The sequence below is a fragment of the Ostrea edulis genome, chromosome 6 (genome assembly GCF_947568905.1).
Source record: "Ostrea edulis chromosome 6, xbOstEdul1.1, whole genome shotgun sequence".
Taxonomy (NCBI): Eukaryota; Metazoa; Mollusca; class Bivalvia; order Ostreida; family Ostreidae; genus Ostrea; species Ostrea edulis.
Window position 1 is genome coordinate 34,752,877 of NC_079169.1, and position 16,562 is coordinate 34,769,438.

Below are 16,562 nucleotides of genomic sequence, written 5' to 3' on the forward strand. Positions count from 1 at the left end.
ATGTATGACAATCTTCCTGATACTAGATCTGTAGCTGAAATACGTCAGTCTTTTGGCTCAAATTTCATTTCCTTGTTTTATATGTTATAAATTTCTCACTTTCTTCTATACTCTATTGATGACAGTTTTTAAAAATCAACTGTCCACATTCTTTGTGATCGAATGTATACCATTTTATATACCTTTGTACCGTACTTTATCTATAAGACAGGAACAACTTGACATAGTACAATGATCATTTTATTATGCACAGACATTGCTAAATGGCTGCAAGTCATCCCTCTATTCCGTATCAGTAACCTACAAATGATAAGCACATTTCAGATCATTCGATCAAATTCTTAAGTGTCTACTTTATGTTCATTTCCATAACGTTCCTGTCTTTGCACTGTAAATCCTGATCTTGCTAAATAAACTCAAAATCCCAAATGAAGAGCATTAGAGAATGATGAAAAAGAAGCAATAATCTAACGTCTCAATTCTAAAGAATTGTTATAATTCATCTTTTAATTCAAAAGTTTTCTACCTGAAACTTCGCAGATGAAGGTACGTTTCTTAGAGCAGGTATCGTCATCCCAGCGACCTCTACCTCCATAGTTCAACGTTCCGCAATGTTGATTTCCTTTGTAGTTGTCTGGGGGTCCTCCCCAGTTGATGTATGGTACTCTCTCTCCAGTAGTTACTGACCTCCACACACCTTCCACTGCCTGGTCAGTAATTCCAATCCATGTGGATACTATGAAAAGTGAGGATAACGAACAGTGATCAATCTCATAACTCCTACAAGCAATGCAAAATAGATAGTTCGACAAACACGGACCCCTGGACACACCAGAGGTGGGATCAGATGCCTAGGAGGAGTAAGCATCCCTTGTCGACTAGTCACACCCGCCGTGAGCCCTATATCCTGATCAGGTAAACGGAGTTATCAAAGTCAAAATCAGTGTGCCAAGAACGGCTTAACAATAGGTATGAAACATGTCAGACAGCATTTGACCCAATGATAGGTTGTATTGACTAAGAAGATAGTTATAACGACCATAGAATTTGCAAAATGCTGACTTCAATCGAGAATGTTGAAACCCTTGTACTATCAACTTGTTTGTCAGTAGCTTATCTCGATTTAAAAACTGACTATACGCAGAATAATCTCTTGCATATCGAATCAGTTGAGATGTATAAACACCATATCCAGGTGATAATGGAATATTGATACATAAATATGGGAAGTTGACGATGGAGAAGCTGAAATCATCCCGTTTGTCATACAGTTGAGTTGTCAGTTTGCCGTTAATGTTTACTTTCAATAAAATATCTAAGTATCAAGTAGAAGTGGACGACTCTGTGGTGTCCTTTATTTCGAGCTCACAGGGATATATCAAATCGACATATGAATGAAAGTTATTATTATTAATAGACAAAACGTCATCAATATATCTAAATGTCGAATTGAAGGCCACAGCGAGAGATTTTTCGTTCTCACGTAGAAGTTTTTGAATAAATTCTGCTTCATATGAATATAGAAACAGATCAACTAACAAAGGAACACAATTCGTGCTCATGGGAATTCCAACAGATTGTTGGAAGACCTGATCACCAAAGACTATTAAGATATTTTCAATGAGGAACTCTAGCATATTTTTTATTTCAACTTCAGAGTACTTGTGCGTGTAATCAGAGTGGTGTTTAATAAAGTAAGTTTTTGAATGACTCATCACTAGATATGAATATTTCCGTTTTCCATTTTTGTTCAAGAAGCAATTGTCTATGATGTCAAAAAATGTAGTCTTTAATTTATCATGAGGAATGGTAGTTTATAGTGTTGAAAAGTCATAGGTTTTAGTGTTATTGATTTGGGGAAAATTCCGAATAAGTTTTAATAATATGTAGCATTGCACCTTAAATAAACAATTGAAAAGAAAGGCAAACATTGTTAATCTTGTTGTTAATGTAACATTTCTGATCTGTACCTTTATGAAACTATTATTGAAACGAATATCTAGAATTGAAATTGCAAATAAACAAGTACAAATGTATTATTATTATTCTAATTTAACATATGCACCTTTGTTAGATGACCTGTTTTTATATTCTTATGAGGTAGAGTTTCTTCAAAAGCTTCTACATGAGAAAAGAATCTCTTACAGTGATTTTCAGCTCGACATTTAGATATATCTACAACGTTTTATCTATTAACAATAATAATTTTCATTCATATGTCGATTCGTCATATCCTTGTGAACTCGAGATCAAAGACACTACGGAGTCGGCAACCTCTTCTTTTACTTAGTAAAACAAATATTGACTACCAACTAACAAACAGCTCACCTTTATGACAAACAGAATGATTTCAGCTTCTCCATCGTCAACTTTCTATACTTTTGTAGATATATTCCATTACCACCTACATATGGTGGTTACATCTCCCAACTAATTCGATACGCAAGAGTTTGTTCTGTGTATGACCCCCCCCCCCCCGCCTATTTTTAAATTAAGAAAGTCAACCTGCTGTGTACTTTGAAGATAACCAGTTGTTCTCTTGTGCATTGTCGATGTGTACCAAATTTCCACCCTGGCGTCGGCAGTACAACTACAATAACAAAGTTTTATGAACGTATTTCAGTACCGTACCTATACATTCCTTCAATGGTCTCCTTAAAAAAATCATTAAACAAAATGGCCTCCATGTTAAAGTCGTAAATGTAAATAAGAATGAAAAAAAATCCATTCTTAAAAATACAATTTTGGTAAAATGCAAAGTTGTAAACACAAAATTTAAAGGTGATGACATTCCACGATTCAAGAAAGAGTGTAGCATCGATAATTTTCTTTTCAGATTTTCCAAATTTCAATTCTCGTTATGAACACAATACAGACCTGGGCTCCCATCCAATTCAATTTTTGAGTAGAGTGATAATACCAATGCTTATTGTATCTTAACCATTCCGCCCCTGAAAAGAAAGTCCACTCATTCAAAGGTTTGCTATGAATGTTAAGCTATTGCAGTAAGGCATGCTAATAGTGAGTATAGGTCCCCGTTTCTGTCCAACTCCTCTCCAAAAAGAAGCCAATTATGATTCTGATTTTATTACTAGCTGTGTCACTGATCTACGAAATGTTGTATCAATGTATTTTCATGCCAAATTATAGGGAGTAACGAAACTACAGTCGATTGCTTACAAATATATGTATATGCATTATATTCTTGGTGTTTTACGAAATGACAAGTGCACTTAAGCTATAAGATTTGGAAACTCATCTGTTATCATTTTCTACCCCTGAATTTTATTTTATTGTAGAATTACATTGTTATACAATAAGATATTTTTAATATACAGGATAAAAGTTTTCTTCTGTAAGAAGAAATTGACCATTGCTTTATCATTGTTAGAAATTAAAATTAGCATGGAATGGAAACACTAGTACTTCTATCAAATTTTGTATTTGTATTAGACGTTTTAAACATTGTGGAATCGTAAGGGAAAATCTAAATTCTTCTTATTTTATAACCATGATGCTAAGAAGCTAGCGATATATTTTTTGGAACTGCAGTGATGTTTTCATCATTTTGCTTTCATTTCGTATTGTGGAGAGAGAGAGAGAGAGAGAGAGAGAGAGAGAGAGAGAGAGAGAATAAATCAGTATTCATCTAACCAGAAACAGAATTAGTCATTCCCAAAATGCACACACTGAGCAGTAAAACAAACATCTTCATCTTTTCTTCTGTCAATTCTCTGTAACCACTGTAATATATCAATATGTTGTTAAAGTTAGCGATGTAGAAGTTAAAACCTAAGTTCAATACATGAATAAAATAAGAATTTCACGTGGATATTTATCATTTAAAACATACATGTACATCTGCACACTGTTTCGATGGTAATGAAGGAAAATGATATATGCACTTTATTTAACAATGCTATTTTATTTTCATTTTCAATGTATTAAACATGCGTTTAGTTTACATTTTTCTTTATCATTTTAAATCGGTGAACAAACATGAAAAAGAGTTTTAAAAAAATTATTATTTTTACCAAGAATCAAACAACTAGTAATGTATATTTTTTACTCATTCAACTATTTAAGCCGAAATAATTCGAATTCCAAGAGATTGAAAAAGGTGACAGAGTTGCATATTCATTGCAATTTCTAATCGTTGCTGACACCAGCACCTTTATTCTCTTTGAAACGAAATAATGAGATTATGAAGATGAGTTTGGGATGGTGAAATTACTTTATATCATGTGTTGTTTAGTTCACGTTCAAAAAATCCCCAATAATCGTCTTTCTGTACAATATTATAAACAAACATCACTGTGATGCATTTCTGCTGTTGTATGAAGGAAACAATGAGCTCCAATTCCTTGACAAATAATCTTGGGGACATGAACTTAGAAACATAAAGGTAGATTGTGATAAGATTATCAAACTGGAGTTTGTAAGAATGCACACATAGTTACGTCAGTAAATGTTGGTTGGTATTAGGTACGAATTTCAAACTGTTTAACACCGCAACAACACGACAAATAAGAGAGCAGAGTTACAATTAAAGCAATGTAAATACATATGAATGTGTACACTGTAATTATGAAGAGGCGACGAAAAAGTATATCTATCGATTACCCCTTATTTAGAACAATCTAAGCACGTGATAGAACATCGTCGCAGGCCACAGCTGCAACGTATGCTCTTCTTCCCTTTCACCCGTGGCTCTCTGCGTGACAATTTCGTAATTTCTCATAAATATGCATGCCGTGATTGGGTCAATCGCCGAGCTTCCGAGCAAGACTTAATCGGAGATTTAAACTGTTTATAGAATGCTGTTATATTACTCAGTCCAATCAGAACGCTTGTTCTTCCACTAACAAACGCAAAATCATTTTGTACACATGTGTTTAACATCGGCAGTTATGAAGGTCCATTCATGAGGATGCTAATGTTTCTTTGTCACTAAGAACAGGCGGTGATAAGTTTTTATACTATCGGGTGTCAGAGACTAATGACGACGAGTGTTGTGTATTGGTAATTACACCCCCTTAAAATCCATTGGAACAAATGGACATATACAAGAAATAAACCGTGAAACTGTTCAGGTGTCATCGATCTGTAGGGCTTTTGTTTACTATAATTTTGTGCAAAAAGAACACGTTTTCATTCCATATCCATTATGGTTGTTTTTACTTCTATTGATAACGGATTACGTCATTCTCGTCATGCATATTTATGAGAAACGAACTAGAAATTGTCACGCAGAGAACCACGAGTGAAAGGGAAGAGGAGCGTGCGCTTCAGCCGGGGCTTGAGACGATGGTGATATTATTCATATATTTAACTGATGTTTCTTTCGCGTTAACATTCTACTACAGATGTACCAGAGAAATGTTCATTTTTACCATGTACATGTATTATTTCTTTTTTTCTATTCAACATGCAATTTAAATAGCTAATGCTGTCGAGCATTGTGGATTATTATTTGATAAAGACCTATGATTCTTGGATAAATTTCAATACTCTTGGTACGAATAACGATCTAATAATAATTATCTTACCTTGCTGCGTTCGTGGGAACTGTACTCTCAGAAGATTGAAATGGTGGTTTATATAGTATATACTTGCTATATGAAAATGAAAAGTGAAACATCTTGAATAATAAAACGATGAGTCATATGATAAAGTGTCTATTAAAACACTGGTAGCAATACAAAATGTCGCTGCAAACCAAAATATCAATCTAAACCCACACAATGGCAATTAAAAATAATTCTGATTGTGTATCTCATCGGTTAATTTCTAATTCATAATAGATACTGAACACAATCCCCTGATACACCGGCAGATCGTTGTTGGCTATATGTGAATAGAGATATGCATTCCATATTATGTCTACTAGAAAATTAGCGTATCATGAAACTTAAATTAATATGGCCAATATACTGTAAACGTATTATATTTGGCGTGTACGATATTTGGAGGAAATCGTTTTTTTCAACAAGTTAGCGTAGATTTGATTTAGCGTATTCCTGAATTACTTTAAACATCTAGATTTACGGATGGCATTTAGCGATGTACTTGATTTAGTGGATGCTGCGTTCCGCCAAAGGCGCTAAATAGAATACACAGTCAAATGTAATACATTTACAGTAATCTATATCACGAGATACTTGTATTGATAATTTATCTGTATTCTAATCGCTCGTCTCTCTATGTCATCAGCTCATAGTTTACATATTACAACTTTTTAAATTCCAGATGCACCTGAAATTCTCGGGTGTCCTTTCCGTGTGAGCGGTTAAAACCTTTTGATCAAAAATCAGGATCATACTAGGCTTGAATCTGTCATACAAAGTGTTTTATATTTATGGTCTCAAAAACTCGCCCAGTAATTAAAAGCATCTATCTAAGACAGTTGTTATAAGGTATCTATAACCAGCACATTGTTATACATTACGACTTATCTATAAGGTATCTATATCCCTATCGTTCGTCTCTCTGTTACAATTTATGACATATCCATATTCTGATCTCTCGCCTCTTTGTTTCACCAGTGCAGTAGAATCATATCTATAGTCTGATCTACATCCTCCCTACCTAACCCGCAGTTTAAATATGACAATATCTTTATAATGAATGTACATTGTATCTTCTGATCTCTCTCTCTCTCGATCTCTCTCTCTCTCTCTCTCTCTCTCTCTCTGTGTTTAACCAGTGTGCAGTTTAAACAAGTTACGACGTATCTACGAGAAGGTGAAGATAATTAACAGTGATCAATCACATAACTCCTATAAGGAATACAATGTAGAGAGTTGGGTAAACATGAACCCTAGATATACCAGAGGTGGGCTCAATTGTTTAGGAGAACTACGCATACCCTGTTCACCGGCCATACTCGATGTAAACACTTTATATTTCAGATAAACGGAGCAATTTATAGTGAGAATCAGTGTGCCAAGAACGGTGTAACAATTGGTATGAAATAGATCAGACAGAATTTGACCCAATGACAGGTATTGGCGAACGAGATCTTTATAACGACCATGGAATTTGCGGAAATACCGACTTTAAACGAGACTGTTGAAACTCCTGTAACATCAACATATTTGCCAGTAGCCTTACTGGATTGAAAAATAGATCGTATGCTGAACAATCTTTTGCGTGTCGAACCAGTTGAGAGATAAAGGGCCAAATGCTGTCTGACATGTTTGATACCGATTGTTAGGCCGTTCTTGGCACATTGATTTTAACTAAGGATTACTCCGTCTATATTAATAATAACAATAATAATAATGATTGGTTTTTATAAAGCGCTTTTTCCAGCTGCTCAAAGCGCTTAACAATACATTATTACCCCGGCAGACCTTCTTTCAATCTACAACTTTCTCAGCCTCTTAGGAAGCATACATTGCAACCTGCCGTTACAAGCGCTAGAGCACTAATATTCTAACAATATATTTCACTGTCTATACCAGGTACCCCTTTTACACTTGAGTAGAGTGAGGAAATTCATGTAAAGTGCCTTTCCCAAGGACACAACGTCGGCCCTGTCGCGACCAGGACTCGAACCCACGACCTTTCGGTCATATATATATATATATACAGTATATGATTAATATATAGGGTTCACGGTGTGTGTGACGTCGACAGGAGATGGTTACTCCTCCTGGGCAACTTATCTCACTTTTGTTATATCCAAGGGTCCGTGTTTGCTCAACTCTCTGTTTTGTATTCCTTAAGACTTATGAGATGGATCACTGTTCGTTATCTTTACCTTTCATAAACACCATATGCCTGTGATAATGGAATATTACTATATAAATATGGAAAGTTGACGATGTAAAAGCTGAAATCCTCCCATTTATCATAAAGTTGAGTTGTTAGTTTGCCGTTACTATATATTGTCAATACAATATCTAAATACGAAGATGTGAAACACACTGTGGTGTTGTTTTTTCATCTCGAACTCACTAGGATATATAAAATTGATATGAATAAGAATATTTTGTTTTTGTTTTTGATGTTTTCCGCCACACTCAACAATTTTTTAGTTATATGGTGGCGCCCAGTTTTTATTGGTGGAAGAGAGAACCCAGATACAATCTACCTGGGAAGAGACCACCGACGACCTTCCGAAAGTAAACTGGGAAACTTTCTCACTTACCGGCACAAGCGGGATTCGAATCAGCGCCGACAGAGGTGAGAGGCCGTGTGATTTTGAGCGCGATGCTCTAACCACTCGGCCACGGAGGCCCCTGAATAAGAATGAGATTTGTTAAAAAACAGAACGTCATCGATATATCGGAATGTTGAATTGAAGGCCAAAGCAAGATATTTTTCTTCTCATTTTGAAATTTTTGAATCAATTCTGTCTCATAAGAATGTAAAAACATGTCAGTTAACAAATTAGCACAATTTTTGTCCATGGCAATCCCAACAAAGTTTTATAATTCAGTATAGGTATGGTAATTTGTATTCCTTCGTCCCATTGACTGGGACATTAAGGGTGAATTAATTGATCAAAAACTAGTTTGAGTTTAGGTTAATTGTTTGCAAATATTTTTCATTAAGTTTAAAACGGATTTGCTGGTCTAATTGTTTAGTACTAAATAGCTATATATGAGTAAACAGCACCTGCGTGTCTATTTGATATGTTCTTACAATCACTCAGAAGATATTTCTTCAACTTCTCTTCATTTGCATGAAATTGTAGATATTCCCACGCTTAGTCCTACGAATTCTCAATAAAAAGGCGACAACGGACGCCTCGTGTCACAAATTATATTGAGGCAATACTACATGTATTGTTATTATTATAATTATTATATAGAATGAATTATTTCCATGAGAGATTTAGAATGAACACACATCGTTTAGTTCCTGTTTCTACACAGATAACGCTACAAACAATTAGAGATATTCGTATATTTGGAGTTTTCAGTCTTGTGAAACGCATTTCGTCTGTTTTATGTTCTGAATTCATTTTGATGAATTGTTTCAATAGAAAGGACGATCAGTAAATTGCTTAATACTATTAAACTGTTGGAGACAAGTATCACACTTCTCTTTCAAAACTTTTACATGTTGAACAAAATTAAAACAGTCCAAACCGTTTTCCAGAAAGTAGTTTTAGTTTAAGACCGATAAATGAAAAATTAAACCGCACCTGATTTCGGTTTGACATTGGTTTAAAGCTTAAGCTGGTTTCTCTTTAATTAAACGCCCTAAATGAGCTTAAACCTGAAGCGTGATATTGAAAAATTTCATCTTTTGAAAGGGAACTTTGGGTATAAGTGGGATGAAATCCAGATTCGGTTGAAATTCAGATTTAAAAATGACACTTACAAACAAACTTGAGTTTGTTACAAGTTTTGTCACCTGGAACCAATACATTTTCCTTATGAAAGGCGAAGATAACGAACAGTGACCAAACTCACAACTCCTATAAGCATTACAAACTAGATAGTTGGGCAAACACCGACCCCTGGACACACCAAGGGTGGGATCAGATGCCTAGGAGGCGTAAGCATCCCCTGTCGACCGGTCACACCCACCTTCAGTCCTATATCCTGATCAGGTAAACGGAGTTATCCGTAGTCAAAATCAGTGTGCCAAGAACGGCCTAACAATCGGTATGAAACACGTCAGACAGCATTTGACGCAATGATAGGTTGTATTGACGAACTAGATAGTTATAACTACCATATAATTTCCGAAGTGCTGACTTCAATGGAGACTGTTGAAACCCCTTTACCATCAACTTGTTTGTCAGTAGCTTGTCTCGATTTAAAACTGACTATACGCAGAATAAGCTCTTGCGTATCGAATCATTTGAGAGATATATCGAATCGACATATGAATGAAAGTTATTATTGTTAATAAACAAAACGTCATCGATATATCTAAATGTCGAATTGAATGCCACAGCAAGAGATTTTTTCTTGTCGTGTAGAAGTTTTTGAATAAATTCTGCTTGATATGAATATAGAAGCAGGTTATGTAACCTATCCAATTCTTTCATCATATACCGAAATCACCAGTAATGATATGTTCAGCTGGACAATAGTTGAAAAAAAAGAACAAGGATATAAAGGGGGTTGTGCGAGTCTATATTTAGACACTGTAAAAGTTGTAATGAAAACGTGAGTTTCTTCATAGGTACTCGACATTAGAAATGAGAGGTAAATGGTCTTTTAAATACAGCCTTAAACCTTTCTTTATTGACAAAGCTAATTTTAAACATGTATAACTTTTGTTTTGAATGAAATTATTATAGCTGTAACCTAATTAAGAATAGATATTTCAATATAGAACATTTATCAAATCTCTCAAACTAACTTGGTTTAGGAGACTCTTTACAACTAATTCTACATGTAGCTGGATCAGTTTATTTTCTAAAATTACTGGTTGTAACATTACAAAATTGTGCCATTTTGGACCTGTTTACTGTAAACAAAAAGCAAATTCCACTAGAAACTCTTTTTTGAGAGAAACTCTATTTTACTTCGGAGAAATTTTGGAAAGTTTTGAAATGAAAATTTTTCATATTTTGCAAGCAATTATATGACAAAGGGTTTCATATAATATATGATTTTTTAGACAAGCAAAACAACTTTATCAACTACCAGAGTATCACAAATGGTTACTCAATTCAGATTCCATTTACTACATATGAGGGATTGAAACAAGCTATTGTGCAACCATGGCCAAATATCAAAATGCTTATACATGATACAACTTTTCAACCATATCAATCTGAATTCATTAAAATTCTATGCAAATACAAAAAAGGTTCTAGGAATATTTATGACTATTTAATATCAAAATCACAGCATCGACCTATTTGCGAAAACAAATGGGTTAATGATTTAAATTTGTAATTAGATTTAGATTGGAAACATGCATATACAAACATCAAATCTGTAGCAAAAGAGTCAGGACTGATATGGTTCAACTATAGAATCATTCATAGAATATTAGATACTAACAAAATCCTACATGTCAAAAATTAAACACTCTCCACTTTGTTCAATATGAGCACTAGAACCAGAAACAATTAAGCATATCTTTTTTTTATTTTCCTTCTGTCTCTTCGCTGTGGGTAAAAATATCAGATTGGATTTTTCAAAATTCTGATAAAAGAATGGGATTTAATATACAAACTGTTATTTTTGGTTGTCCAGTAAAAGAACACATGAAATGTTTATATAATTACTACATTTTGAAGGAAAAATTTACAAAAAGAAATTGTCTAAATGGAAATGTCTTTTCAACTAATGATAACAGCATTTGGTTTTTTGATAATAAGTACTAGAATATACATGTAATTGTCTATATAGCTTTCTTTAATCTGTATGAGAGTGCTAGTAAAAGATGTATATGTATCTGTCGTAAATGATGAAAACAATAAAAAAAAGAATAAATGTTTCACACACAATTTTGTGTGGGATCAAAGTGAGATCAGGTCTAAAAAAATATGTCATGATATGCCTTAACCAAAGTTAGACTTTCGGAATCAAATTTGAATTAAAATTTGAATTTGAATTAAAGGATATCTTTTAATTTGGAATTGTTGGAAAAGTAATTTTCACTAATTGTTATATAACCGCCGATGTACTGATCGTTCAATTAATGACATTTATAACTGTATTCACAGAACGTTTGTTTTGAATTTGTTATTTGACAACCACATTTTATTGTAATGTTACATTTACATTAGCAATGGACTGTTTTTAAGATAATGCTACCTTACTACACGAACGGGATTATCCTTACGGTAACAATGTATTTCGGTTAAAAGTTCGAAGGCCACCACTTATCTATATTTCCCCAAGACAAATTATGAATTAGTTGAAATTAGATGTGTACTGGTATGGTTTATTCCAATGATTTCCAGACTTTGATTACAATATAGATCATACGATTTCTATGACCCAGGTTACTTCCATCTGCTTCATTAAAAACTATAGATAGTGTAATGTAGGCTTTCATAATATGAAATGAAGTATTGTTGTTTATAAACTAAAATGACTCAAATCCACTCCCCATAACAAATTATATGACTTCGGAACCACATATGTCATTTTATGAATAATACAGCTGTATTAAACACACTTTCAATGACTTGCTCATCTTTTGAAATTTCTAACATAGTAAACGCGGTCTTGTATATTGGAGGGACTAAAGAAGCTGGTATGAAAATAAGTAAGGAGGGGAAATCAGGTACTTCAAGAAAAGCAAATGCTAAACAATTTCAGTCAGTTCGATGACGTCACGAGCCACTAGTAACGGGCTACTTACAATGAGAAAACCTATAGTTAGGTACTTTACGGAATAAAATTTAGAACTAATAACTACACAAATGACATGTTATGTTTAGACTTTGATGCATGCGAATACAGAAAGTACTTTTCATTTTTGTGTTTGTCATCCTTGTTATTTAAGTCCTCTTGAATTCTTCCTATACGGAAACATAAATGTAAGCTGTATCAATTATATCAGGACTTAGACACACAGTGTCTAACTATTTTGACATGATAGTGAGGGAGATATGAAGATTTATTCACCCAAGAAAAATCATATTCTCCGAGGGCAACGCCCAAGGGGAATTTGATTTTTCTTGGGTGAATAAATCTTCATGCCTCCCTCACTATCATGCAATAAATTGTTTATTATACCGAAACAAAACAAGACCACAAAAATGCATTTGAGATTGGAATCCGCTCATCCATACATTGCATGTAGCTGAGACCGCTCTAACAGTAACACCGCGCCGTCAACGTATTAGAAGGTACAAACAGCGAAATACAGTGATATGAGCCGTTCCTAGCAAAAAAGGTCCTTAACTATATTAGTGCTAAAGTGTGAACCATAGAAAACATCTCTCAAAATATTAGAGCAATGTTGACTGTTGTTAAAATATTACAGTCAATCAAAGATGACAACCAACTCGTCATTAGTAATCATGAACCTTTTTCTTTACAAGTATGCAAAAACTGACGTCACATATTTTCATTATGACATTTTATGAAGAACATTGTTGGATGAAATCAGAGCATTGTTTGCTAGAAACGGCTCATATGATAACCAGTTTTTGTATTTTCATTCTCCTTGAATGCTGATTTACTTGATTGGTTTTTTATCAACCCAAACCAGGCGATTTAACTGTGTATCAGAGACCCGCATATTTCGTGCCTTACAAACTATGGAAGTAGAATGACTCGGACTTATTGTGGCGTCACAATATATTTCGCCGTCTTTTACGTTAAATTTGTGGAAAATGTACGAGGCTGCCAAAGGGATGAAATATGATAGGGAGATATGATGTCTGAGAGGGAGATATGAAGTTTTCTCATCCCGGGCATGTGACTGTTTAAACCAATCAGATTACGGGTTGCATAGAATTCTCACACTGAGGTATAATAATGTACACTACGAATTTGCCAAATGACATTAATCTTAGCGAATATTAAATTTATGTTTTATTTACATATACATATACTATGCTCGTTGGGAAGTTCCATAGATAGAAGAATTAATTCATTTTTGTGGTAAGAACACAACGACTTCAGCCCCTGTAATAAGTTCAATCAAGTTCAATATTCAAATTTTAAAAACATATCAAAAAACGCCAGGTGGCATCACAAAAGACATTAAATCATGCTCCATTGCAAATTGTCAGTGTATTAGGAATGATTGTATCCTACGTTATACTTTTATAGATAAATTGTATCCAGCGTTATATTTTGATTATCATTAATAAACGTCTTAATCGCAATTTTTTCCCCTGACGTTTAAGGTATACATTTGTAATGATGTTGTCTTTTAACTGATGTAATTGAATTTAAGATTGGTTTTTCTGTTTTCTAAAAACATGAAGAAAAAAGAACAACAGAGACCAATCTACGACCGGTCACACCCGCCGTAAGCCCAGTATCTGGATCAGATAAACGGAGTTATCCGTAGTCAAAATCAGTGTACCAAGAATGGCATAACGATTGGCATGAAAACTGCAGACAGCGTTTGACCCAATGATAGGTTGTATTGGCAAACTATATCGTTATAACGACCATAGAAATTATGAAATGCTAATTTTAAACGAGACTGTTGGAACCCCTGCACCATCAACTTGTTTGTCAGTAGCCTGCTTCGATTTACAAACTTACCATAAGCAGAACAAGCTCTTGCGTATCGAATCAGTTGAGAGATGTAAACAACATATGCAGGTGATAATGGAATATTGCTACATAAATATGGGAAGTTGACGATGGAGAATCTGAAATCATCCCGTTTGTCTTACAGTTGAGTTGTTAGTTTGCCGTTAATATATACTTTCAATAAAATATCTAAGTATCAAGCAAAAGTGAATGACTCTGTGGTGTCTTTTATTTCAAATTCACTGGAATCGACATAGGAATGATAATTATTATGCTGATAGATAATACGTCGTCGATATATCTAAATGTCGAATTGAAGGTCACAGCAAAAGATTTTTCCTTAATCTCACGTAGAAGTTTTTAAAAATAAATTCTCCTTCATAGAAATATAAAAACATGTCCGCTAACAAAGGAGCACAATGCGTGCTCATGGGAATTCGAACATGCTGTTGGAAGACCTGATCCGCAAACACCACGAAGATATTGTCAATGAAGAACTCAAGCAAATTTTTATTTCAACCTCAGAGTACTTGTGCGTGGAATCAGAGTGGTGTTTAACAAAATAATTTTTGGATGACTGATCACTAGATAGGAATATGTACGTTATCCATTTTTGTTAAAGAAGCAACTGTCTATGATGTTAAAAGGTATAATCTTTGATTTATCGTGAGGAATGGTCATGCAAAGAGTTGAAAAGTCTTACGTTTTGATGTTGTTGATTTGAGAAAAGTTTGTGATTTCAAGTTTACTAAAAGTTTTAAGAATTTTTTAGAATCCACAATTGATTTACACCACTTCCGGCATATGTTGTCGATCAATACATTTGGAGTTTCTCCTTCACAACTGTTAATATTGTCGTGAGGAGCAAAGACAGGAGCTTGGTAGAACATTTCCTGGATCCAGCAATGTATTTTTGTTTGTAAGGGGTTTTGTGTAGTTTAGGAATCAATGTATATACATAATAAAAAGAATCATTATCATAATGGTTTTGCATGCCTTTAATTTCAGAGTCAAAACAAAAGTTGCCGTATTATTAAAATATAATTAATTCAAATTAATCTTTATCTTCCCATAGCGTTCCTCTTACAGCGCAAGCAAATTATATGAAATGGATATGTACGAAAATTTTCCCGATACAAGATGAAATACGGCAGTTTTATACCTTGTTTTATATGTTACAAATTTCTCACGTTCTTTTATACTCTCATGATGACGGTTTTTTTAATCAAGTGCCCACATTCTTTGTCAACGAATGTATACCATTATATATACGTTTATATAGTATTTTATCTATAAAACAGGAACAACTTGACATATTACAATGATCATTTTATTATGCACAGACATTGCTAAATGGCTGCAAGTCATCCCTCTATTCCGTATCAGTAACCTACAAATGATAAGCACATTTCAGATCATTCCATCAAATTCTTAAGTGTTTACTTTATGTTCATTTCCATAAGGTTCCTGTCTTTGCACTTTAAATCCTGATCTTGCAAAGTAAACTCAAAATCCCAAATGAAGAGCATTAGAGAATGATAAAAAAAAAGAAACAATAATGTAACGTCTCAATTCTAAACAATTGTTATAATTCATCTTTTAATTCAAAAGTTTCCTACCTGAAACTTCGCAGATGAAGGTAAATTTCTTAGAGTAGGTATCGTCATCCCAGCGGCCTCTACCTCCATAGTTCAACATTCTGCAATGTTGATTTCCTCTGTAATTGTCTGGGGGTCCTCCCCAGTTGGTGTATGATATTCTCTCTCCAGTAGTTACTGACCTCCACACACCTTCCATTGCCTGGTCGGTAATTCCAATCCATGTGGATACTATCATATAAATAATGATAAGTCTTAATAATAGGTAGCATTGCACCTTAAGGAACTCTGCGTTTGTATTAGATATATCATTAATTTAGCATCTCACATATGACAAGGAGTGATATTAAGTATCTTATTATGATATCAATTTTCAGATATCACGCTTAAGGAAGTTAGCTACTTAGACCTTTTGATTCCTGGTTACCTGAAATTTCAAATGTTTTGTAGATATCTTTTAAGGAACTGTGTGTTTGTATTAGATATCAGACTAATTATCTACTATCAACCTGAAGAGGAGTGATATTAGGTATCTTGAAATGCCATCAATTGTCAGATAGATATGTTAGATACTTGACTAATTTATCTTTGCCGATGTTACAGAGCTTTATATCAACTGTCTTGATATGCAATCAATTTTGAGATATCACGTTCGACGAAGTCAGCTACTTATACCGTTTGATTCCAGACATCTTGAAATTTAAAGTGTTTTATATATAGCTTAAGGAACTCTGTGTTTCTGTTAGATATCTGACTAGTAAACTACTATCCACGTGAAGAGGTATGATAATAGGTATCAAGATACCTAATATCACTC

At 34.0% G+C, this 16,562-nt stretch overlaps 1 protein-coding gene and 1 long non-coding RNA gene across 2 annotated transcripts; both read right to left on the minus strand.

Annotated features, from left to right (window-relative positions):
• Positions 1-222: 222 nt before the first annotated feature.
• On the minus strand, positions 223-5,655 carry LOC125683351 (lectin BRA-3-like). The gene is made up of 6 exons (XM_048924419.2): positions 5,550-5,655; positions 3,655-3,743; positions 2,878-2,951; positions 2,506-2,590; positions 527-736; positions 223-300 (listed from the first exon to the last, which is right to left on the minus strand). The coding sequence occupies exons 1-6, from the start codon at positions 5,639-5,641 to the stop codon at positions 293-295; spliced, it is 558 nt and encodes a 185-aa protein (XP_048780376.1). The 5' UTR covers positions 5,642-5,655; the 3' UTR covers positions 223-292.
• A 9,804-nt stretch (positions 5,656-15,459) lies between these two features.
• Positions 15,460-15,888, minus strand: LOC125683355 (uncharacterized). The gene is made up of 2 exons (XR_007372915.2): positions 15,767-15,888; positions 15,460-15,537 (listed from the first exon to the last, which is right to left on the minus strand). It is a non-coding gene; the product is annotated as an uncharacterized LOC125683355 (long non-coding RNA).
• Between the last annotated feature and the right edge of the window lie 674 nt (positions 15,889-16,562).

Coding starts and splice junctions, on each gene's coding strand:
- LOC125683351 (XM_048924419.2), bottom strand. CDS start 5,641: ATGTTTCACTTTTCATTTTCATATAGCAAGTATATACTATATAAACCA. Junction 3,744..5,549: donor GTTCCCACGAACGCAGCAAG/GTAAGATAATTA, acceptor GATATATTACAG/TGGTTACAGAGAATTGACAG. Junction 2,591..2,877: donor TGAATTGGATGGGAGCCCAG/GTCTGTATTGTG, acceptor TTGTTATTGTAG/TTGTACTGCCGACGCCAGGG.